General features: G+C 37.6%; 1 protein-coding gene across 2 annotated transcripts in view; it reads right to left on the reverse strand.

Moving 5' to 3' along the window:
• Window positions 1-4,137: 4,137 nt before the first annotated feature.
• Window positions 4,138-25,261, reverse strand: part of mrps35 (mitochondrial ribosomal protein S35) — a 223,212-nt gene continuing 202,088 nt past the window's right edge. For both annotated transcript variants that reach the window (XM_039769970.1, XM_039769971.1), the window contains one exon: window positions 4,138-5,174. In XM_039769970.1, coding sequence (XP_039625904.1) covers window positions 4,911-5,174 — 264 coding nt within the window. In that variant the 3' untranslated portion in view covers window positions 4,138-4,910. The remainder of the gene's footprint in view (window positions 5,175-25,261) is intronic.

The raw sequence follows: 25,261 nt of genomic DNA on the forward strand, positions 1-25,261 counted from the left end.
TCATCCCCAAGAGCTCTAAACGCACTCTATCATTCAATCAATGCTCCTGGTAGAATTGTTTGTATGTTTAAGTACAATTACCTCACTGTAAACTTGCATTACAGTTCATTCATTGATTTTTTTATCGTATTATTATTGTTGTTATTTTACCATTTTATAGGAAAATAAGTTTATGAAGGATTTGCATATTAAATCTCATTGTACCATATAATAACAATAAAGGAATTCAATTCAATTCAACAGAAGGTAGTGCATATTTAAAGATGATGATGACTGGCTTCTAAATCGATTTAGATTTCAAAGCGCTATCTTCTTGGAACTCTTGATATCATTTTTTATATGAAATGCAGTAAAGTATATGTATTACATTATACAGATACATTTTTAACTTCTTTTAAATAATGTATACTGTTATTGCTTAAACATCTGGACACATCAGACAGTTGTAGCGATGCGCTGGCACCCCGTTCAGGGATTGTTTCTGCCACGAGCTGTTGCTGGGACTGGAGCAACCCTGGATGGAATAGTTAAACATGTACTACAATGATATTTCAATGTTCCCTAAAAGTTTTGAAGAATCAGCGTTCTAAGCATACAAATGGCTTAACTTTTATTAAAGAGCTGATTGTGTGGCGATTGGTTACTTGGAGAAAGAAAAGAAATTGGGGTTTAGTACCTTTGAAAGAGACAGTACTGCTGCAATAAACTATTTCATCAAGGGTTACACACAGCGCAGCAAGCATCTTGCATGAGGCAGGAACAATTTCTGGCCAGGGCTCCAGCTCATCTCTACCCTTGCACCACTGTGGCCCCATGTTTAACACATGCTTTAATTCATTTCATCATGAAAGTTATATCAAGCATACTTCTTAGTATTTAAATTGTTCTGAGAGCTGTAATATCATGAATGTAATGTATTTTGTGTTCTGTCTGCGTAAGAGAAAGCCTGTTTAATAAGAAGCGAGTAGTGATTCACACACGGAGTACATAGAACACATGGAATAGCATTTAACATGCTACTTTAGTTACGATGGGATTTGAGAAACTAGTAAAATGGAAGATTTTAAGATTTAGTTTATGATGTTCTCCTTTAATGACAAAATAAACTACAATATTAAAGTGTACATTTTGAGGGTGTCCCCCCCCCCCACTGTGTTCCTTTTTATCTTTTCTCTGTACCCTAATAAGCTTATATTTGACACTCAGACGGTGGGCTACGGATGCGCCTTTTCACAGCGAATTTGTTATCTGACAACTTCTTTATTTCGGGCACTGTGCTACTTTCTGATCTTGAACTTTTGATCAGCTTCCTTTTGTTGGTTATACAACTGCTTAAACTAACAAATAGTACGTTTTTCATTACCTCCAATTGGCATTTGCCAATATTCTTCATTATTCCCAATGCTATTGCCATTGTCTTTCACAGAAAGCTGTACTTAAGGGTTATTTTTTAAGGAATATTTATACTGATTTGTATATTCAAAGAGGAGCAATTCTGGGAGGAGTCTAGGAGGGGGGCATGCGCATGCACAAGCTTTACATTTCACACAGACCGGGATTTATGTTACCAGAAGTGGGTGGAAGCTGGCTTATGCATGGTTTTGTGCATCTAATTTTGTTTCATCCGTACGCCATGTTTTAGTGTCAATTCTACGCACGGCGTTATGCATAAGGCCCCAGGAGAGTGCAAAGAAGAGCAGGTCAGAAGAGCTGGTGTTAAATGTTCTAAGCATCATACAAGCCTGATCCTGCAGAGAACAACCAATTACTATGCCCTTGGTTTACTGTTTACTGTTTACCAGATGCAGCAGAGCAGCTATGGAAGGGTGACCTCTGTCACAACAGTACAGTAAATCCTTGTTTATCGCAGTAATCCGTTCCAGACTCTACCGCAATAAATGAATTTCCGCGAAGTAGGATTCTTTATTTATAAATCGAATATTTTCACAGTTAGAGCATAGAAAACCTGTTTACGACCTTCTAAATACATTTTTTTTTAACATTAGAGCCCTCTAGACATGAAATAACACCCTTTAGTCAAAAGTTTAAACTGTGCTCCATGACAAGACAGACATGACAGTTCCTTCTCACAATTAAAAGAATGAGAACATATCTTCCTCTTCAAAGGAGTGTGCGTCAGGTGCAGAGAATGTCAGAGAGAGAGAGAGAGAGAGAGAGAGAGAGAAAACAAACAATCAAAAATCAATAGGGCTGTTCAGGCGTATAAGTATGAGAAGCACCGCACGGGAAGCAAGTATATCATTGAGGAGTTTTATTTAATACATTATACGTGCTCTGATTGGGTAGCTTCTCAGCAATCTGCCAAAAGCATCTCTTGTATGAAATCAACTGGGCAAACCAACTGAGGAAGCATTTACCATAAATTAAAAGACCCATTGTTCGCAGAAATCCGCGAACCAGTGAAAAATCCATAATATATATTTAGATATACTTACATTTAAAATCCGCAATGGAGTGAAGCCGCGAAAGTCGAAGCGCGATATAGCGAGGGATCACTGTATATGCATTTTCCCTATATGCCTTACAAGAAAGTTTCTGTTATAACGATATTTCATTGCAATGGTATTCCACCTGTAATACACACACACAATCTAAAGGTATTTCTCTAAAAAAAAAAAAAATCAAAAGTAGTATACAAAAAAAAAAGTAGCACTCTTTAAAAACTTATAGCTGAGCCATATACAAGAAAGAAGACATGACTAATAAGAAAACACTCTGCATTATCATTATTTCGCAGTTCATACTGAAGAAAATTGCATATGCCTCAAGATTAAAAAACTTTGGAGCTCTGTGAAGTTTGTTGTAATTCATCTGCCAAGTTTTATCAAAATCAAAAATGGTGATGCAAAGGCCATTTGTGCAATTAAAATAAAATGGCCCTGGCCAAAGTATATGGAGGTGCAGAGAAAAATGTTTTAAACAAAGATGAGAAAAACTAAGTATTTCCGTTTATGACATGCAGTGCCAAGAGACAGGATTTGCTCCCTTCCTGGCTTTGCCAATCACTGCAAATTTCAAAGTAAATGTTTTCAGGCCTTCAACCCTTAAGGTATTTAATTTGTTTAATATACAAAGTTATCCAATAGCAACTGCTGCCTCCTCCTACTTAAAATAACTCAATTAAACAGACAACACAATTCGGATGATTCAGCATGGCCAGACTTGATTACAGTCTGCTTTACTCAATGCAAATGTCGCTGGTTTTATCACATTGTTTTAACTCTTCCAATAACATTCAAGTTGCCAGTACAAAGATTCAACAAGCACACAACAAGACAATCAAATTAAATGTCTGAACCTATTTTGTCTCTGTGTACTGGTCTGGAATGACCTATAAAGCCATTTTTCATGCTGAAGTTTGAAACAACTTTTCATGGTGAAGATTAAAATCATCCTGGAAGAAATAAACCCATAAATGCATATGTCTCACTTGCTAGAACGCACTTGGATTATCCCAGAACTTTCAGGAATTGTATTCTGTGGACAGAAGAGACAAAAATTGAACATTTTGTAACCTATGGTTATAAAACAAAACACCGCACTCCGCAATAAGAACATCATACCAACAATTAAGCAGCGTGATGATATGGAGAAGTTTTGCCTTGCCACAACCGAAAATTCTTAAGGACACTTGCCAGTCAGCAGTTTTTGAACTGAAGATTAAATATGCAGCCAGACAAAAAAGCAAGTCCACATCAGTTTGTCAGAAAAGAAACAAAGCTTAATATTTGAATGGGCCTAGTCAAAGTCCAGCGCTAACCTAACGATGCTCTGGCAAAACCTAAAACAAGCAGGTTGCAACCAGTGCTTCTGAACTAAAGAGCTTCTGCAAAGAAGCGTGAGCTACAATTTTTCCACAGTGGTGGGAAATACTAAGACTGAATTATAGTAAGTTTTGGTTTCAGTCATTGCATTTAGTGGTGGTGAAATCAGCTAATAAATGAAAGGAGTAAATTACTTTTTAACACAATGTTATTGGATAATGTAGTTCATTAAAAATAAATGATGCAAGCAATGCATAAATAATTGGTAATTATTCACTCAGGTGCCCTTTATCCAATATTAAATTTTGCCTGAAGACCTGAAAACATTGTTTCAAATTTCTAAATAATTTTCAAATAATACAGTAAACCGGGAAAGTGGCTGATAACTTATACAGTGTGGTCAACATATGGACATCTGATACCTTCATCAGGATTCTAACCACCTTAATCAGTTAAGGGCCTTAGGAGTCACAGTGTATCCCCTATAGCATTAGGTGCAAGGCAGGAACAAATTCACTCTTGTGCCCAACCAATTAACCTAAAAACACTTATGGTAAAGAAAACACAATTTCACAGCAGATCCGAGTACTGTTACATGCTAGTAGAACGCCAAATGGAGTACTGTTAGTTTTATACCTATTTGTGTGCTGAAATTCTAAGGAGCTGGAAAAATTGGCTACCAATAGTCAAAGATTTCACCAAAGTAACAGTACTGTGATGCAACTGTATAAAAGTTTACTTGCATCATATTTAATCCAACAATTCCACCATAGAACATGAATAGTTCATTCAGATGCTTGACTGTCTGTTGATCAAAAGGTCTGAAGTTAACTGAACATGCTGAACACCATGCCTAAATCTGTATAATGCTAAATATTTATACAAAAGATCTGACATTTATTCTGGTGCAAGCTAGCACATACTGGTAACTGTTTAGTAGTATGAAACTGTTTCAGTTATGAGACAACGGTAGTATTAAACCAAGGTGTGAAACATTTACATCTTTATGCTAGTACTACATAAGTTTTAAAGTGAATAATGGTGTTTAAGTTTCCAGTTTTATTTAAATGTATGTCTTAATATGAATTTAAAGATACAAGTACATGTAGTAGTTTATAAAACTCATTATAAACCAAGTACTTTTTTCACAGATTCTTTGTACTGAAGGATGCTAGTTTCTGTCTCCTTTGTATTTTTTAGAGTGGTAACAGAGTTACGAAATTCTTGCAGATCCACAGAGTTCATTAGCTGTTCTCTTGTAGTTGGGGAATCTTCCAATCCGTTCATCCGGAGAATTGTATTTATAATATGTGTCTGTGAAATGCTGCTGTTCCATATATACTCATCATGGTCTACTTTAGTTTTTTCTTCCTCCCAAATCTCATGTTTCTAAAAAAAAAAACACATTCAAATCAAAATTCCTGTCTCGTACATCATACTGAACAGTTACTGAACATAAACATATACTGTAAAAATAATTATACAAAACCATAATTATATCAGTGTTTTTAAATCACTGGCAATTAATTACATTTGCCACTATTGAGTCCATGTTTACAAAATAAGAAAGTTTAAAAAATGGAAATAATAATGCACTTGGTAAGCAAAACGAATGATGAAATGAATATAAAAGAAAAAAGGTCGTACATACAACAGCCACACTTCAAAAGATTTTTAAATAGCCATTCTGGGTACCTCTAGCTATGCCTACATTGCCAGTTTCATCCAAAATAATTCAGGTTTTTTGCGCATTTGGCACAGACCAAAATTTTATTACCTTCTATAACAGCAACATCAGAGAGCTGAATATTTAACTGATGTCTGAATACCTTATATTAATGGTTTAAACTGAATGATACAGATTATGATTTTATATTTGCATTTGCAAATGTATTTACAGTACTGCACTGCAATGTTTGATAGGGTTGTTTAGAAACTGTCTTTTCAACAGACACATGGCGGCAGTATTTAAGCTATACGTCATATTGTTTTATATCATAAAGCAGAACAGATCCCTGTTTGGCAGCATTTACAGTGAAAGGGTAATGAGCTTCCTCCAAACAGTGTAATACTAAAATAAACACATGTACGATGAATTATCACTTACAATACAAGCATACCATTTACGAAGTTGAAGTGTAACAACCATCATGGAAGCTCAAGTCTGTCCCTGCTGCCTAAGATGCAAGACAGAAATCAACTGTGGATCACAGGGCTGTAAAGCAGCAGTGAATATTAAGAATAGCCAGTGCATCTCTGGCCTGTATATTTAATGAGCTTTGCACTCAAAGAGATTGCTTATTAAATATTCTTTCATATATATTTTTCTTTGTATTATTACCACTATCACTTATTTACAGTGCTCATTTTTTTATGCTTTACTTGCCATTGTTTTCAACTGTGAGAAAGATGTGTTAGGGTCTGCTGAGGGAATGGCCATGAAAAGTTTTTTGGTGAGACTTCTAGAAAAGGGGTGGCAAAACTCAGACTGGTTTACAATACCTTAAAGTTATGAAAAATATTACCTCACTCTGATATTTTGAGTGTTGAGTATTTTAACTTGAAATGCAAAACAAAAAAGTATAACCTGCATTTGGTTATTCTGATACTTAATACAGCGACTGCCCACCTGGAGTGAAATCTTTGTTCTTATCAACATAGAAAAGATACATATTGTTTCTTCATGAACTATGTTTAATAAAAGCAGTCATAAAAACATGGAAGGATAGAAATTTAGACTCTTAATCTGCTGGAAGAAAGTCAATATTTTTAATTTGATGCCAATTTATATGATTTACCTATTCCATGGTAATTTCTAATACAACCCTAATGTTCACTATGGCTTTCAACCAGCAAGACATGGAATGTCATACAGTAATAACTTTTTAATGTATAGTGACATTCTTAACTTTATAGGTCACTGAATTAACTACAGGTGCCGGTCATAAAATTAGAATATCATGACAAAGTTGATTTATTTCAGTAATTCCATTCAAAAAGTGAAACCTGTATATTAGATTAATTCATTACACACAGGCTGATGTATTTCAAATGTTTATTTCTTTTAATTTTGATGATTATAACTGACAACAAATGAAAGTCCCAAATTCAGTATCTCGGAAAATTAGAATATAAATTAAGACCAATGCAAAAAAAGGATTTTTAGAAATGCTGGCCAACTGAAAGGTATGAACATGAAAAGTATGAGCATGTACAGCACTCAATATTTAGCTGGGGCTCCTTTGGCTTGGATTACTGCAGCAATGCGGCGTGGCATGGAGTCGATCAGTCTGTGGCACTGCTCAGGTGTTATGAGAGCCCATGTTGCTCTGATAGTGGCCTTCAGCTCTTCTGAATTGTTGAGTCTGGCGTATTGCATGTTCCTCTTCACAATACCCCATAGATTTTCTATGGGGATAAGGTCAGGCGAGTTTGCTGGCCAATCAAGAACAGGGATACCATGGTCCTTAAACCAGGTACTGGTAGTTTTGGCACTTTGTGCAGGTGCCAGGTTCTGTTGGAAAATGAAATCTGCATCTCCATAAAGTTCGTCAGCAGCAGGAAGCATGAAGTGCTCTAAAAGTTCCTGGTAGACGGCTGCGTTGACCTTGGACCTCAGAAAACACAATGGACCAACACCAGCAGATGACATGGCACCCCAAACCATCACTGACTGTGGAAACTTTACACTGGACCTCAAGCAACGTGGATTCTGTGCCTCTCCTCTCTTCCTCCAGACTCTGGGACCTTGATTTCCAAAGGAAATGCAAAATCTACTTTCATCCGAGAGCATAACTTTGGACCACTCAGCAGTAGTCCAGTCGAGACGCTTCTGACGCTGTCTCTTGTTCAAGAGAGGCTTGACACAAGGAATGCGACAGCTGAAACCCATGTCTTGCATATGTCTGTGCGTGGTGGTTCTTGAAGCACTGACTCCAGCTGCAGTCCACTCTTTGTGAATCTCCCCCACAGTTTTGAATATGTTTTCTTTCACAATCCTCTCCAGGGTGCGGTTATCCCAATTGCTTGTACACTTTTTTCTACCACATCTTGTCCTTCCCTTCGCCTCTCTATTAATGTGCATGGACACAGAGCTCTGTGAACAGCCAGCCTCTTTAGCAATGACCTTTAGTGTCTTACCCTCCTTGTGCAAGGTGTCAATGATTAGAGTGTGGCACCAGGTGTCTTCAATATTGACCCTTTTCACAATATTATAATTTTCCGAAATACTAAATTTGGGACTTTCATTAGTTATCAGTTATAATCATCAAAATTAAAAGAAAAAAACATTTGAAATACATCAGTCTGTGTGTAATAAATTAATCTAATGTACACGTTTCACTTTTTGAATGGAATTACTGAAATAAATCAACTTTGTCATGATATTCTAATTTTATGACCGGCACCTGTAATGTCTCAAATGACTGGCAAACAAAGGATATAGTCTTACCTGTGAAGGCCAAATACTGTATGCTTTTCTTTATATAATTCACTTCATAATTATTTGGTACATTGCCTTTCAAGATCAGAAAGTTGCATATGTAGACACAAACAGCTGTTTTTCTAGCATTTCTGATCACGCTGTATCAATAACTGTCGATCAAGAAGTTTTATTTTTTCAATTAAGGTAGATAAAAAAAACACATAAATCAAGAGAGATCTGAAGCAAAGTAGATTAAATCTGGGAAGAATTAATAAATTGACTTTAAAATGAGTAATCTGTAGTTATGTCAATATTCACTCATTGTTTTGATTTTATGGATATTACGAATCTTTCCAGATGGATACATGAAGCCTTTATTCGCTGAAATTCATCTTCAAACTTAAAAAGCCCAAATTTTAAAGCCATAACTTTTATTAACTTAAGAGATTACTTTAATGTTTAAATGTGTTTTTATAGGTACTCGATTGTACCATTATTGCTGTGTTATGACGATGACACTACATATAGTGAAAACTTTTTTTAATAGATGTGCAATGCCGCTTTCACAGTAGTTAAGCCAAAGCAAATCCTTCAAACATTTTTCCTGAAAGTGAAAAAATACCATGTGGAAGATTTTATGATATACCATAGGCTTGACTATATGGCTATTTTCCAAGATCAAGTTTTTGGACTTTCCACATTTTTAAACAATTTTCTAAATCATTGCTGAAACAGCAGAAATTGTATTGTTCTGCCTCCATCCAGCTCTACTACTGCTTTGTCACCGGCAACACTGACACTCTTAACATTAGCACTTAACAACACTCAAGTCCAACATACACATGAATACATGCAGTTGTAAAATCAAGTTTACAAACACACTTATTATTCTTACTCTGAGTGTTCACTTCAATCCGGACATGCAAACCTCTGGGTTTCTTCTAATTCTCAACAATTTCCAACATATTTTTAATTCTTATCTTTTGACACCAAGTTTTTAAATTGTGCTTCATATTTCACAAATTTGCATTTGATTGATCTTTTATGCTGGTTCCATCATTAAATTTGCTGGTGACAAAACTGATATACAGTAGGCCTGATCATGCACAGTGACAGCCTAAAGAGACAAAATTTGCCTTCTGACACAGTGGTGCCAGGATAATGCAAACAGATTACTCTATTGCTTATAATTACTTATCCATCTATGCTTACCAACACCTGTTGATGAAATCTGTACCCACTGTTTGCAGCCAATTCAGAATTCAGTGAAAGTCATATCATTGCCATCAATGATCGGTGCTCACAGCATTACAGAAAGTAATTTGGTTTTGCCACATGTAGTACAGTACTCTGTCAGGTGTTCTTTATGCCTAATATGTACCATCATGCACTATTCTTGCAATTAACTGAATTTGAGCAGGGTTGCATAGTGAGACTTCACTAAGCGGACGATTCTTTCTATTAAACTGAAGAATGAGTTGGACAGGAGACATTTGCAATGCATGTCAAGACCATTAGGCTGTGGCAGACTGAATAGCAATTGCCTCACAGATTACAGCCACGTTTGCACCAGAATTGTTTACTTGAATCACAGGCAATCATATTCTTGAAGCAGGACTGTGATCATGCATTTCCCTGGTAGGAGTGCCACTTAATTGTCACCATGCCCATCTGTAGTGGTGTCTTGATCTTGCTGACTGGAGGGAGAAATTATGATGTTATCTTTCATGAGTAAAGCAGATTTTTCCTGGAAATTGATTGATGATCATATATATATATGTCCAATGGAGCCCTTGTGAGAGGTTTATGTTTATTGTGTATACAACACTGACATGTAGATCTTATGCCTGGCATCAAAGCATGGGGTGCATTCAGGTACAGTGCTTGTTCTCATCTGGGGTCTGTAGATGGGGCACTTACCAGAGCTACTTACATCAGCAACATCATCTACCCAGACCACAATGCATGTGTCATATAAAACAATGTTGAGGCTGTTTCCAAACTCTCCTGGCCAATACATTAACTGGTCTTCTGCTCGATTTGAGCTTGTACATGACTACATTGAACACTGTGTCTCACACATCGGGCCATGAACCTCAGACAGGTGTGCTTCCAGGTCAAAATGGCACGGACTGACATTTCACAGGAACAGGTGTCATCTGTATTACCATTTGAATGGATGAGTCCAGACCTGTATTTTAGAACTGGGAGGTTAAACTTGATAATAATGTAACCATGCTGTAACACATGACACTATGTAACAAATAAGCTATGTTGCATCACCTTTTGTTTTTCATGTTCCTAATACACTCAGATAATTCTCCTCTTCAAATCTCAGTTCAGTGGTGTAAAAAGCACATTCTTATTACCCCACTTTCCACTAGTATATATAGTATTCAATGTACAATGTTGTATTCATTATCTTTGTCTGTTGGTTGTATTGTATTATGGCATACATGACAAAAGTTTAACTTATTTTTGCATTTTTTCTCTGGAGATTTTGATACCAGGGCTGGTTTATGGATTGGTCAAGGATGTGATGTTTAGGAACTGGGGGTGGTTTGACACTCACTCCTTGCTTTGGTTTTTATGCAATTACTTATAGTGGGTAGTCTGTGGGTCGGTCGGGAGCTTGACCTGTGGTGACTTTTGGTTTTTATGCTTGTTGACAGTATTGATTGCTGCACAACATACTAATACTTCCTTTTCCCATCATTTAGCCTCATCTTCAGTCCATCTCTTTTCTCAGTTTAATCATGGCAAAGCTTAACATTATTTCATGGAATGTCAGGGCCTTGAACTCTGGTCAGCAGCACTCTTGTCTCCTAGATCTCCTTCACAGACATCATTGGGATACGGCTTTAATTCAGGAGACACACCTGTTGGCTACAGCTGTCTCATGCTGAACTTAGAGGCACTAAACACAATGAGCACAGGCACGACCCCAGGGATGGATGGGATCCTGCATAGGGTATTTTCTTCATTCTGGAAACATGCATCCTTTCCCATCTTTGAGAAGATTAGTGAAGCCACTTCCACCAGCCATTTACAGTAAGCCCTAGTATTACATTCTGTAGCTATTACTATATTTAATACAAAGTAAAGATCCTACTCTGTGTTAAGAGTTACAGACCTCTCTCTCTCTCATTACCTCAAATACAAAACTGTTAGCTAAAGTTCTGGTCTGCAACTTACAGAAAATCATTAACAAATTAATCCCAATCAATATGGTTTCATACAGTCACGGCTAGACTCTGATAACACTTATTTATGTCATTGATTCAGTTCTCTCCCTTTCTAGCCCTTCTGCACTTCCTTCCCTTGATGCCAAGAAGGCTTTTAACTGCATGAACTGACAATTCTTATGGCAAACCATGGACAGAATGGGCTTTGATCCAAGTTTTGCGCATACAAAGACTCTTTATTCACGTACCTTCTCTGTTTGTAAGGGAACTAGGCAAGGCTGAGCTTTGTTACCTTTATTATTCAACTTATCTCTCGAACCACTTGCAATTGCCATATGCAATTCCTAGCTTCTAACTCCCATTACAGTTTTAAATTCCAGTCACAGAATATCCTTATATGCTGACAATATCCTTCTCTATCTAGGTAATGCCCCGTCTGATATTTGTTGCATGCTAGAACCATTCAGGTCTATCTGGTTACAAAATTAAACTGTCTAAATCTTCTCTCTTGCTCCTTAATGACATGTGCTGTCAATTCTCCCTTCCATTTGTCATCCCTGTATCTAGTAGACCAAGATATCTGGGAGTTGATATTACTGCCTCAATCTCAGACATATCATCTAGCAATTGTTACCTCATCTTCACTGAAGTAAAAGCCCCTATTTAAACTGGTCCAACATTCTTCTTAATATTGTGCTCCATTTCAACTTCATTAACTCTATGCTGCCACTTCCCCCTCATATTGAATATTGATCTGAAGTCAGACCACTGATTTCAAGGTTTCTGTGGAATTGTAAAAGGCCAAACCTTAAACATTCAACCCTGGTTAGCAACACATTGAGTGCAGGTGTATCACTGCCTGACCTAGAACTGTATCATTGAGCGTTCACCCGCTGCCCTATATTTGGCCAGGTCTGTGTCATCCTCCTCCTCCTCCTCCTTCATGACCCCCTACAGAATCCTCCCTTGCTTTCCCAATTTCTCTTCACTGTGTTCTGTTTACCTCCTTAAAGTCTAAACCATCCATACCTTTCTTGGGACCTATTTTGTTATATGCTATTATTATCTGGTACTGTGTGGAAAAATTATTTGCACCCTCTCACTACTGTATTTCACAACTCTGCTTTCTCAATAGGTTGCCTTCTTGGCAACATATGAGAATCAATTGGTGTGCTGGAGGATTTGTTTAAAAGTTCAGGACTTATGATTATCTTTATGAGCACAATTTGATTTCCCTTGTTCTAGTTTCTTTTTCTGCCTACAATTCCAATCAGTGCTCAGAACATGTGGAGTTTCTCTGATAGCCCCCTAGCAAATCACTCATTGCATTCTATTTTGTTCTATCTCCCAAATAAAAAAAACTCTATTTAACCTCTACTCTTTACTTTGCAAAGCATGTTTTAAACTTTTGCCCCTTGATTTCTCTTTGGTCCACAGACATTTCTCCTCTCTCCTTTCCCTCTCATGGGACTATGTAAACTTTTGTTCAAAAAACACAAACTATCAGTACACCTAAATTAAGAATTTTGCTTTATCCTACTCCCTGTAAACAGCATCTGATGGGCCTAAAGGCTGACCCTCTCTGTCAACTACGTTCTCTTGATTTACCTGGCACTTTTCAAGACCATTGTTAGGAGTGGTCGACCAACAAAGATCACTCCAAGAGCAAGGCGTGTAATAGTCAGTGAGGTCACAAAAAACCCCAGGGTAAATTCTAAGCAACTGAAGGCCTCTCTCACATTGGCTAATGTTCATGTCCATGAGTCCACAATCAGGAGAACACTGAACAACAATGGTGTGCATGGCAGGGTTGCAAGGAGAAAGCCACTGCTCTCCAAAAAACAAAATGGAACTTTTTGGTTTAAATGAAAAGCGTTATGTTTGGAGAAAGGAAAACACTGCATTCCAGCATAAGAACCTTATCCCATCTGTGAAACATGGCGGTGGTAGTATCATGCTTTGGGCCTGTTTTGCTGCATCTGGGCCAGGAAGGCTTGCCTTCATTGATGGAACAATGAATTCTGAATTATATCAGAGAATTCTAAAGGAAAATGTCAGGACATCTGTCCATGAACTGAATCTCCAGAGAAGGTGGGTCATGCAGCAAAACAACAACCCTAAGCACACAAGTCGTTCTACCAAAGAATGGTTAAAGAAGTATAAAATTAATGTTTTGGAATGGTCAAGTCAAAGTCCTGACCTTAATCCAATCAAAATGTTGTAGAAGGACCTGAAGCGAGCAGTTAATGTGAGGAAACCCACCAACATCCCAAAGTTGAAGCTGTTCTGGACGGAGGAATGGGCTAAAATTCCTCCAAGCTCGTGTGCAGGAATGATCAAAAGTTACCGGAAACGTTTAGTTGCAGTTATTGGTGCAAAGGGGGGGTCACACCAGATACTGAAAGCTAAGGTTCACATAGTTTTGCCACTCACAAATATGTAATATTCGATCATTTTCCTTAATAAATAAATGAGCAAGTATAATATTTTTGTCTCATTTGTTTAACTGGTTTCTCTTTACCTACTTTTAGGACTTGAGTGAAAATCTGATGATGTTTAAGGTCATATTTCTGCAGAAATATAGAAAATTCTAAAGGGTTCACAAACTTTCAAGCTCAACTGTACCTTCTTTTAGAATTAGGTGCATGAATCTTTACTCTCTCTTGGAACAGGATGCTGACTCACACTTTTGGAAACTTTTTTTTTTACTGGAAAATATTCTCTGTAGTAAGGATGTCATGATACTGGAATTTTTAAATCTGATTATTCAAATGAACAATATTGTGCCTTTTTCTGTAATACAACTTAAAATATATAATCATTAACAGAAACAGCAGTTATAGAGATGCACAATATATCAGCAGCTGTATTGTTATCGGCCGATGTTCATTAAAAATGACGACATCGAAATCAGTCAGATATGGACATTTTAAACCAATTGCCAGTTCTTTAAATAATTAAATGTTGTCTACATTCTTCAATGAGGCAGACATTAAGATGTAGAGAAGCATTCAAGCAAGCACAGCCTCTTGCGCTCGCCAAAAAAAAAAGTTTTTGACAGGAGCACTACGCGTACTGTTTATTCATTGGACTGATATCGTTAGTAAAGCAGCATGTCAACTGTGTAGTCATATTTTTCTGTAAAAAAAGACAACAAAGTTGATATCTGCTCTACTGGAAAAAATGAGATAATGCGAGAAGATTGCAGAATTAAATGTTTCAATCCCACAAATTTAATTACCCATTTGAAGAACCACCATAATGAATTATACACAGAATTTCTAGCTGTTAATGCTACTACAACGAAACTTAAATCAGATGCTACTGGGCTCACTAGTGGTACCCTCTTACAGCAAACCCTTCAAAACATGAAGACATTTCCTAAAGGCAGTGCCAGAGCTAAAGACATAATGACTACTAAAATAATGTAAATGATCATACTCGATGACCAACTTTTTTCCCTATTTGAGGACAAGGGATTTCTTTTTTTTTTTTTATTTTATTTTTATTAATTTTATTACAATCCATACATAGCAATCAAGTTTTTACAAAAAAGAATTATGTTAAGAACAGATCGATCCCCACCCTGAGAGAGAGAGCAAGCCAAACGTGTAAAATTTAAGGCTTGTAAAATACCTAAATTAACAAATTCTCTGTGCTTTATAAACTTATTTTAAAATATTACTGATTAGATCCTGCCATGTTTTGAAAAAGTCTGTACAGATCCTCTAACTGAGTATTTGATTTTTTCCAATTTCAAATAATATAACACATCGGTTTCCCACTGACTTAAAAGAGGAGAGTTTGGGTTCTTCCAGTTTATCAGAATAAGTCTGCGTGCAACAGTGTAGTGAATGCAATCACAATTTGTTTGTCTTTCTCCACTTTAAAGCCCCTCTGGAAGAACCCCAAACACAGCTGTTAATGGGTTAGGAGGGATTGTGAGTCCAAGGCTGTCTGAGAGGTAATTAAAAATTTTTGTCCAGAATAATGTTAATTTGGTGCAGGCCCAGAACATGTGACCCAGTGAGGCTGGGGCTTGGTTGCAACGCTCGCAGGTTGGATCATGCCCTGGAAACATTTTGGAGAGTTTTAGTCGAGACAGATGTGCTCGATATATAATTTTGAGTTGTATAATTGTATGCTTTGCGTATATGGAGCTCGAGTGAATTCTCTGCATTGCTACTTTCCACTCCTTTCTGATATATTAATTGAGAGATCATTTTCCCAGTGTCCTCTTGGATCTTTGAAAGGAAGGGATTGTAAAATGATTTTATATATTGTAGAGATGGAGTCTAATCCTTGAAATTGAGCAATATTTTTCCAGCGTGGATGAGGGTGCAAGATGAGGAAAATCTGGAAGGTTCTGTTTAACAAAGTTCCTGATTTGAAGATAGTGAAAGAAATTGTAGCTGGAATGTTAAATTTGGAATGTAATTGTTCATAGGATGCAAAGACGTTGTCTATATAAAGATCTCTAAGCAAGTTAATTCCAAATTTTTCCAGATATTAAAACTGCATATGTTTGTGAAGGTTGAAAGAGGTGGTTCTCTTGCAGAGGTGCCACAGAAGAAGCTTCTCCGCCTTAAAATGCTTTCTACATTGGTTCCAGATTCTAAGTGAGTGGAGCACAATTGGGTTATTAGTGTATTGCCGATAACGTGTGTTTATTGGAGCACAGAGCAAGGAATACAAAGAAGTACTGCAGGATTTTACTTCTATTGCGGTCCATGCCTGTGTATGTTCTTCTATTTGTGTCCAGGTTCTTATCGCCTGTATATTTGCTGCCCAGTAATAAAACTGGAAGTTAGGTAGAGCCATGCCGCCTTCTGTCTTTGTAGGGTCGCTCTTTGGATGCGTGGATGTTTTGAATTCCAAATAAATGAGGTTATTGTTGAATGTAATTGCTTAAAGAATGATTTATTAATGTATATTGGTATGTTTTGAAATAAAAAGGAGCTTAGGAAGAATATTCATCTTAACAGTGTTAATTCTTCCAGCTAGTGTGAGATGAAGGGTTGACCATCTATGCAAGTCTTGTTTAATTTTTTCCATGCAGACATAAATTTTGTTGATAAAGAGCTTTATGTTTACTTGTGATGTTTACCCCGAGGTATTTAAACTGTTCTGCAATGATAAAAGGTAGGGTGTCTAATCTAATATTATATGCTTGAGAATTCACTGGAAAGAGTACACTTTTATTCAGATTAATTCTGAGACCAGAGATCTTTTGAAATTCTGTGAGTGCTGCTAAGACTGCAGGCACAGAATTTTCTGGGTCCATATATACAGTACCATGTCATCTGCATATAATGAGATTTTCTGTTCCAGTCCTTCTCTGCTAATCCCCTTTATCTGATCAGTATTTCGACAATGTATTGCCAGTGGTTCAATGGCAATTGCAAACAGCAGGTGACAAGGGCATCCTTGTCTTGTGCCACGCTCTAGTTTAAAGTAGTCTGAGCAAATGTTATTGATGCAAACTGAAGCTTCTGGGTTAGTATACAGTAATTTAATCCATGCACAAATGTTCGGCCAAACCCAAACTTCTCCAAAATAGTAAAAGGTATTTCCATTCAATCATGTCGAATGCTTTTTCTGCATCCAATGATAATAATATTTCTGGGGTGTTTGATTTAGTTGGTGAGTATATTACATTAAACAGGCGTCGAAGATTTGAAGATAAGTGTCGGCCCCTAATAAATCCAGTTTGGTCTTGTGATATTACGAGGGAGCACTTTCTCCATCCTTCTAGCTATGATTTTAGAGAGTATTTTAACGTCGTTATTCAGAAGTGAAATTGGTCTGTATGATGCACATTGTAATAAGTCCTTATTTTGTTTTGGAAAGACAGTGATTAGTGCTTGGCGAAAGGTTTGTGGAAGAGATTGGTTATCTCTGGCTTCTGTAAATGTTGCTAATAGGAGGGAGCTAGCTGAGGGAGAATTTCTTGTAAAACTCTGCAGGGTAGCCATCAGGGCCTGCTGCTTTTCCACCTTGGAGTGACTTTATAGCATCTAGTAATTCTGATAATGACAGAGGTTTATCAAGTTCCTCCACACTAAAAGCGCCAATTTGTGGTATCTGTAATGTATCCAGAAATGCATTAGATTGTATATTGTCTTCTTTAAACTCAGTAGTATATAGGGATTTATAGTAGTCTCTAAAAGTGTACATTATATTTTTGTGTTCGATGATTTTATCTCCGTTCGTGTTAGTGATTACCGAGATTGCGCTATGCATATCTTGCTTGTGAATTTGTTGCTAAAAGCTTATTAGCTTTCTCCGTGTTCATAGTAATGATGTCTGGATTTGTAAATTAGTTGTTCAGTTTCTTTAGTTGTCAAGAGGTTTAATTCTGAATGTAGAGCCTGCCTCCTCTTATGTAGAGTCTCGCTTGGTAGTCTGGCATGTTCTTCATCTATTTTAGTAATTTTGCTTTTTATCTCTGCTACTTTCTTCGCTTCGGATTTATTTCTGTGGGAAAGATATGAGATAATCTGTCCTCTTAAGAAGGCCTTAAGAGTTTCCCAGAGAATTCCTGCAAAGATCTCGGGGGATATTTGTCTCTAGAAAGAATTTGATTTGTTTGGATATAAATTCAGTACAATTCTCGCCAGCTAATAGAAGCGGTTGAGGCCATCTGCGGGGTGAGTGTATGGGGCGTAGTAATTTCAGTTCCAAGATCATAGGTGCATGGTCCGAAATAACAATAGCATCGTATTTACAAGATTTAATCTTAGGCAAGAAGTTATTGTCTATAAAGAAGTAATCAATCCTTGAGTAGCAATGATGTACTGGTGAGTAGAAAGAATATGTTCTTGAATTTGGGTTTAAAAACCCAAAGGACAAGGGATTTCTTTTGTTACTACATTACCTCTGTACATTCTTTCAAGCCAGTGCTACTTTGCAGATGCCTCACTGTCTTCATTAAATGATGTGATTGCTACACACATCGACAAGCTTTTAAGAAACAAGGTCACCAGCATTAGCTTCACTACAGATATGTGGACCTCAGATGTCAGCCCATGAGCATGTTGACTCTAAAGGCACACTGGATTGACTAAAAGTTTGAGGCAAAAAAAAAAAAAGAAGTGTTGCATAATAATGAGTTCGCCGGTTCTCATTCCGCAACTTTCATAACACAAGCTTTTGATTCCATGTCAGCAAAGTGGAACATTTCAAAAAGTAATGTGCATGTTGTGCTTTGTGATAACTCTCACAATATGACAAAAGCTATGGAAGAAAGTGGCATTAAAAGTTTAAGCTGTATGGCTCACAATTTACAGCTTAATGTAAATGAAGGCTTACTGAGCCAGAGAAGCATCTCCGACTGTGCTGCCATTGGGAGGTGAATAGTTCCTCATTTCAAGCACTCACAGCTTGCTATTTCGCGGCTGAGAGAAATACAAACAGACCTTGGTACCCCAACAAGAATGCTTCAGCAGGATGTCCTAAATTGTTGGAACAGCACATATTCTGTCTGTTGAAGTGCTTAAACGTCTGCTTAGCAAGTGTGGCAAGACAGATTCCGGTGAAAACTACTGTTGTGGAGGCTATCAGAAAATACTTATTTATTTATTTATAAAGCACTTTAAAAACAACATCAAGGCTGACCAAAGTGCTGTACAGTAAAAGAAAGAAAACCCAACATATCAGACACACCAAACCGAAGGGTAAATGAAACAGAAACGCATAAACACATAAGAACTGAAAAGATTCTTAATAAAAAGTATACAGATAGCCAACATATCATACTGGGTTAAAAGCCAGAGAGTAAAAATGTGTTTTTAAATAGGATTTAAAGACAGCTAGCGAAGGAGCCTGCCTAACGTGCAACGGCAAATTGTTCCAGAGTTTTGGGGCTGCAACTGAAAAAGCTCGATCACCTCGGAGTTTGCATCTTGCCTTGGGAACACATAAAAACATCTGGTCTGCTAACCTGAGAGAGCGAGATGGTACATAAGGGTGCAGCAGTTCTGACAAATAAAGTTGGGCACAACCATTAAAAGATTTAAAAACAAATACAAGGATCTTAAAATTGATTTGAAAATAAATTGGAAGCCAGTGAAGGTAAGCCAAAATCGTGGTAACATGCTCATTCGTTCTTGTGGCAGTTAAAACTCAAGCAGCAGCGTTTTCCACCAGCTGTAGGCGAGCAATGGAGGCCTGGCTAATTCCAAAAAGAAGCGCACTGCAGTAATCTAGACGAGATGTTATAAAAGCATGTATCACTGTTTCAAGGTTACTTTTAGACAAAACAGGCTTGATTTTTGACAGCTGCCTCAACTGGAAAAAGCAAGATTTTACCACTGCATTCACATGGCTATTAAGTTTTAATGTGGAATCCATTTTCACACCTAAATTTGTGATCATAGATTTCTCAAATTGAGCCACTGTGGAAAGGTCGATGCAGGGGGTCCTGCTGGTGCTATTGGGTCTAAATAGCATGACTTCTGTGTTGTTCTCATTAAAATTTAAAAAATTTAATGCCATCCAACTCCTTATGTCAGTAAGAACATGGACCTTGGTGCTTCAGAGGGAAATAAACCTGACAGTATTCTGCATAAAGATGAAAGGAAATACAGTGTTTCCGAAAAATAGCACCGAGTGGCAGCAGGTACAAGGAGAACAGAAGAGGTCCCAGGATGGAGCCCTGTGGTAGGGGAGGGCAACAGAGGTGGAAGTAAAATCATCAATGCGGACACAAAAACTTTATCTGAGAGATAGGATGTAAACCATTGGAGAGCTAAACCTGTGATGCCTACCCACTGCTCCAGCCTGGAGATGAGGATCTCATGGTCTATCATGTCAAGAATATCATTAAAAACCCTTAACAGAGAAGACTCAGCGCTGTGGTGAGTTTTAAACCCAGACTGGAACACTTCTAGAATTGCATGTTCGTCCAGAAAGGACTTCAGTTGGGTATAGATGACCTTTTCCAAGAGTTTAGACAAAAAAGGTAGCTTGGAAATAGACTTAAAGTTAGACATAAATAAGAGGTCCAGACCAGTTTTTTTCAGCAGTGGTTGCACAACTGCATGTTTAAAATTTTTAGGCACCACACTAGAGATTAAACTACCATTAATAATTGTAAGAATAGAAGGACCCAAGGTAGAAAAAACCTCCTTAAGAAGTCGAGGAGGGACAACATCAAGGGGGGAGCCAGACGGCTTCATACTGGAAACCATCTGCTTTAAAAAGGGGAGTGTGATAGGCTCGAAGTGATTGAATACAGCCAAACAGGGTATTAAAATAGTTTGATCATGAGAAGGTGGTGAAATGAGGGCCCTAGTGATTACAACCTTCTTATAAAAAAAAAGTAAAGAAATGTATTACATTCCCTAGAGGCTTCCAGAAAGACAGGTTTATGAACATTAAGTGCAAATCTCAATGTGTTAAAAAGTACACGGGGTTATGAGAATTACAGCCAATAATTTCAGAAAAAAATTTTGATCTTGCAGTTTTCAAAACTTTCTGATAACACAACCAACGTTCTCTCAATATTTCAAAAGAAACCTGCAACCTGTCCTTTTTCAACCTCCGGTCAGCTCTCCTGCACTCCCATCTATATGCACGGGTATTAATATTTAACCACAGCTCAGAGCAGGGCTTTAGTTGCCTGTTATTTTAATGGTGCCACAGAGTCCAGAGCAATTTGGCAAGCAGAATTAAATTGAAGTGTTAGCTCCTCAGTATTGGAAGACACAGAGGGCTGCGAGGTCACTTCATAATTAAAAACAGCAGAAAACTGAGCAGCAGTGGAAGATTTAAGAGTACGGCAGCTCCAAACAGGTGCATACGGTTTAGCAAATTGACAGAGAGGAACAAAATCAAATAAAATGGGCATATGGTCTGAAAATACTGCATCACCAATTTTCAGATTAAGAACAGATACACCGCAAGAAAAGACAAGATCCACCGTATGCCCACATTACTGAGTGGGACCAGTGTCAGACTGAATTAGGCTAAAAGAATCCATTAAATCTAAAAAGTCCTTCACCAAAGGCTTCTCAGTACAACAGACATGAATATTAAAATCCCCAACAATTAAAACTTGGTCATATATTGGCATAAAGTCTGCCAAGAAGTCAGAAAAGTCACTTATAAAATCATTATTCTACTTTGGTGGACGATAAACCACCGCGCAAAGCAGCACAGGAGAACGACCCAACTCAAAAAGACTTAGTTCAAAGCTGGAGAAACAAACAGCTTGAAACCACTGTTTACAATCGAAGCTGGATTTGAAGACAGTCGCTAAACCTCCACCATGGCCTGGGGAATTAAAATACGAGCAGCCACACGGCAACAATTCAGAGAAGGCGCTGGACTCACTGGAAGACAACCAGGTTTCGGCGTTTGTGACGCTTTCTCCAGCAAGGTGGACCTGGAGCAAGGTAGGGGAATACTGGTACAGTGATCCCTCGCTATATCGCGCTTCAACTTTCGTGGCTTCACTCGATCGCGGATTTTAAATGTAAGCATATCTAAATATATATCACAGATTTTTCACTGGTTCGCGGATTTCTGCGGACAATGGGTCTTTTAATTTATGGTACATGCTTCCTCAGTTTGATTGCCCAGTTGATTTCATACTAGGGACGCTATTGGCGGATGGCTGAGAAGCTACCCAATCAGAGCACGTATTATGTATTAAATAAAACTCCTCAATGATATACGATATGCTTCCCGCGTGGTGCTTCGCACACTTAAAAGCTCTAACAGCCCGTATTGATTTTTGATTGTTTGCTTTTCTCTGTCTCTCTCACTCTCTCTGACATTCTCTGCTCCTGACTGAGGCGGTGTGAGCAGAGGGGCTGTTTGCTTATAAGATATGGACACTCCTCAAAAAAATGCTGAAAAGACTACCTTCACATTGATCCCTTTATTGCAGCTTTATCGTGGTGCTTCGCATATATAAAAGCCCAACAGCCCTATTGATTTTTGATTGTTTACTTTACTCTCTCTCTCTGACATTCTCCGCTCCTAACACACACCTTGAAGAGGAAGATATGTTTGCATTCTTTAAATTTTGAGAAAGAACTGTCATCTCTGTCTGGTCATGGAGCACAGTTTAAACTTTTGACTAAAGGGTGTTATTGCATGTCTAGAGGGCTCTAATAATGTTAAAAAACGTATTTAGAAGGTTGTAAACAGGTAAACTGCGAAAATATTAGATTTATAAATAAAGAACCCTACTTTGTGGAAATTCATTTATCTGTCTGGAACGGATTAACCGCGATAAACAAGGGTTTACTGTATAACTGTGCGGAGAATATTTATAAACAGTGTGGGAGAGTTTCTAAGGGCTTAAAATATATAAAAATAACCATACAAACATATGGTTTCTACTTTGCGGATTTTCACCTATTGCAGGGGGTTCTGAAACACAACCCCCGCGATCGAGGAGGGATTACTCTATTCCTGATAGGAGCTGGGGAGGAGGATAATATCATTTTACATTTTCGGACTGTACAAGTTTTACAGCAGAAAAACAAAGATCCAGAAGTGTTTGGCGATCATACATCAGTAGTGAGTTGACATTTTGCATGACACACACAAAAATAACAACAAAAACATAAGCAAAAACAGACAGTGGTAGACGACATGCCACACACGCTGGCGTCATCTTACATCACTTGTTCAATTCCATTCACTTCAGTGGTGCATTCTCCTAGCCCTTATACTATCTATCCATTGTCCTTGATCCATGGTATAAAGAACAATTTTTTGACTAAGATACCAAAAAACAAGTTCAAGAAGCACTTGAGAAACAACTGGTTGATATGTCAGCTGGTGAAGAAGATGAAGAGAGCAACAACAAACCACAAGAGAAAAAGATTTGCAGTTAGATATTGCTGCTTCATTGCTGGAGATTTATGAAGAAATTCTTGAAGAAAATTCGTATGTGCCCGCAAAACCACATTCAACTGCCACTGAGGTAAAAAATAACAGAATAATAAAATTACTAATAATAATCATACTAATTAGGTTGACCAGACATCCCGAAAGGGGAAAAAGAAACAAATACACACAAACCATACACTGCAGCTTACAAATGTCCAATCAGTATCATAGTGCATTTGCCAGAAACTCATAGTCGCCACTGAGAGGCAGCTTGCTGGGACCATGCATAAATTAAGAGTGTGGGGCAAATTGCTCCGTAAACATTAGCGGAAAAGAAATGGAACACGTTAACGGAATCACCTCACCAATTTCATCAGGTTTTTACAATTTATGTTTGCCAGACTGCCTACAAAACCGTTATTGCAGCAGTGTAGTTTGTGGGTTTTTCCATTTTAGACAGTCGAGTTGCTGTGGAAAAAGAGTGGAGGAATTTAATTTAGTAGGCACTTAACCAAAAGGTGGAGCAGGTTCGCCTGCATGCTAAAATGCAACTTCAAGTTTTGTACCTTGTGAAAGATGTGTCTCCTATGTCTAAAATGTAAAAGATTTTAAGACAAGATCTATTGCAATTTTAATGTAAGCATTACTTTAAAATAAAATCACCCTAAAATATACAGCAGTCTCTCAATATTTTAAGGCACAACTGCGTTACAAAGTGTAAAAGTATATCTGCATTACTTTTTATACAGAATGCCCTTTATATGACCCAAATCATTACATGTAAAGCTTTCAATGTCACTTGTTTTTATTAATGACAGTGGCTGGTACAGGCGGGTGTCCTGTTTTTCTTTACCACAAATCTGGTCAACCTAATAATAATTTATAATTTTTTATTATAATATAGGTAAACATTTGCAAACTTGTTTTATTTTTCAGCTGAGTAATTGTCTCAGCGAGCACCCTATCTCCAGAAATAACTGTGCCTTCCAGTATTGAAAAAGCAATGTAGCCCGTTTCCAAATCTGTGCCAAGGCAGCGATCAAGTACCTATTGGCACCTAGTACCAGTGTGGACAGTGAACGCCTTTTTTCAGCTGTGTCAAATATAGTAAATGAAAAAGAAATAGACTTGCTGGTGAAAAGGCAGAAATGCTACTTTTTGTTAAGAAAAAAATATCATTTATGCTTTTAAAGAATCCAACTTAAGCCCAGAGTTACTGGCTTCATTGGACCTTTTTTTTTAGTTTTTTTAGTAATAGATGTCCGATTATGGCACAAGGAATGTGCATTCATTTTTTTTGTTAAAATACCCAATGCCATGTTATGTAACGGCATGTTGTCTTGATGTGCTTAAGTTACTCAGATGTGTATGTAGATGTTTGTACATGACCTGGGGCCTCATGTATAACGCCGTGCGTAGATCTTGCATTATAACATGGCGTAAGCACAAAAGCCGAAATGTGCTTACGCACAGAAAAATCCAGATGCAGGAATCTGTGCGTACTCCAACTTCCACGTTCTTCGCTACATAAATCCCGATCAGCGTGAAAACTAACGCTCGTGCATGCGCTTTATGTAACGCCCCAACTCCTCCCAGAATTACGCCTCTTTGAAAATGCAAATGAATATTAATCGCCCTTAAACTCAGCCTTCTGTGAAAAGACAATGGGAAAAGCACGGGGGAAAATATAAGAATTTCAGCGAATACCAAGTGGAGGCAAAGGAAAAACATACTATTTGTTCAAATAAACTGTGGTATAATCAACAAAAGGAAGTTGATCGAGTGACATAGCGTGTTGGAGAAACTTGAAAGCTCACGTTCACAAAATTGCACAGTGCCGGAAATAAAAAAGAAGTCACATATCAAAGTCGCCGTGAAAAGCCGAGTTGTAGCCCACTGTCTGAGTGTCATATGAAAGCTTATTAGGGTACAGAGAAAAAAAGGCACACAGTAGGGAAAAAGCACGAAATGTCAACTTCAATCTTGACATTTCCACTTTAATCACATAGTTTATTTCGTCA

Source organism: Polypterus senegalus, chromosome 11 (genome assembly GCF_016835505.1).
Source record: "Polypterus senegalus isolate Bchr_013 chromosome 11, ASM1683550v1, whole genome shotgun sequence".
NCBI classification, from domain to species: domain Eukaryota; kingdom Metazoa; phylum Chordata; class Cladistia; order Polypteriformes; family Polypteridae; genus Polypterus; species Polypterus senegalus.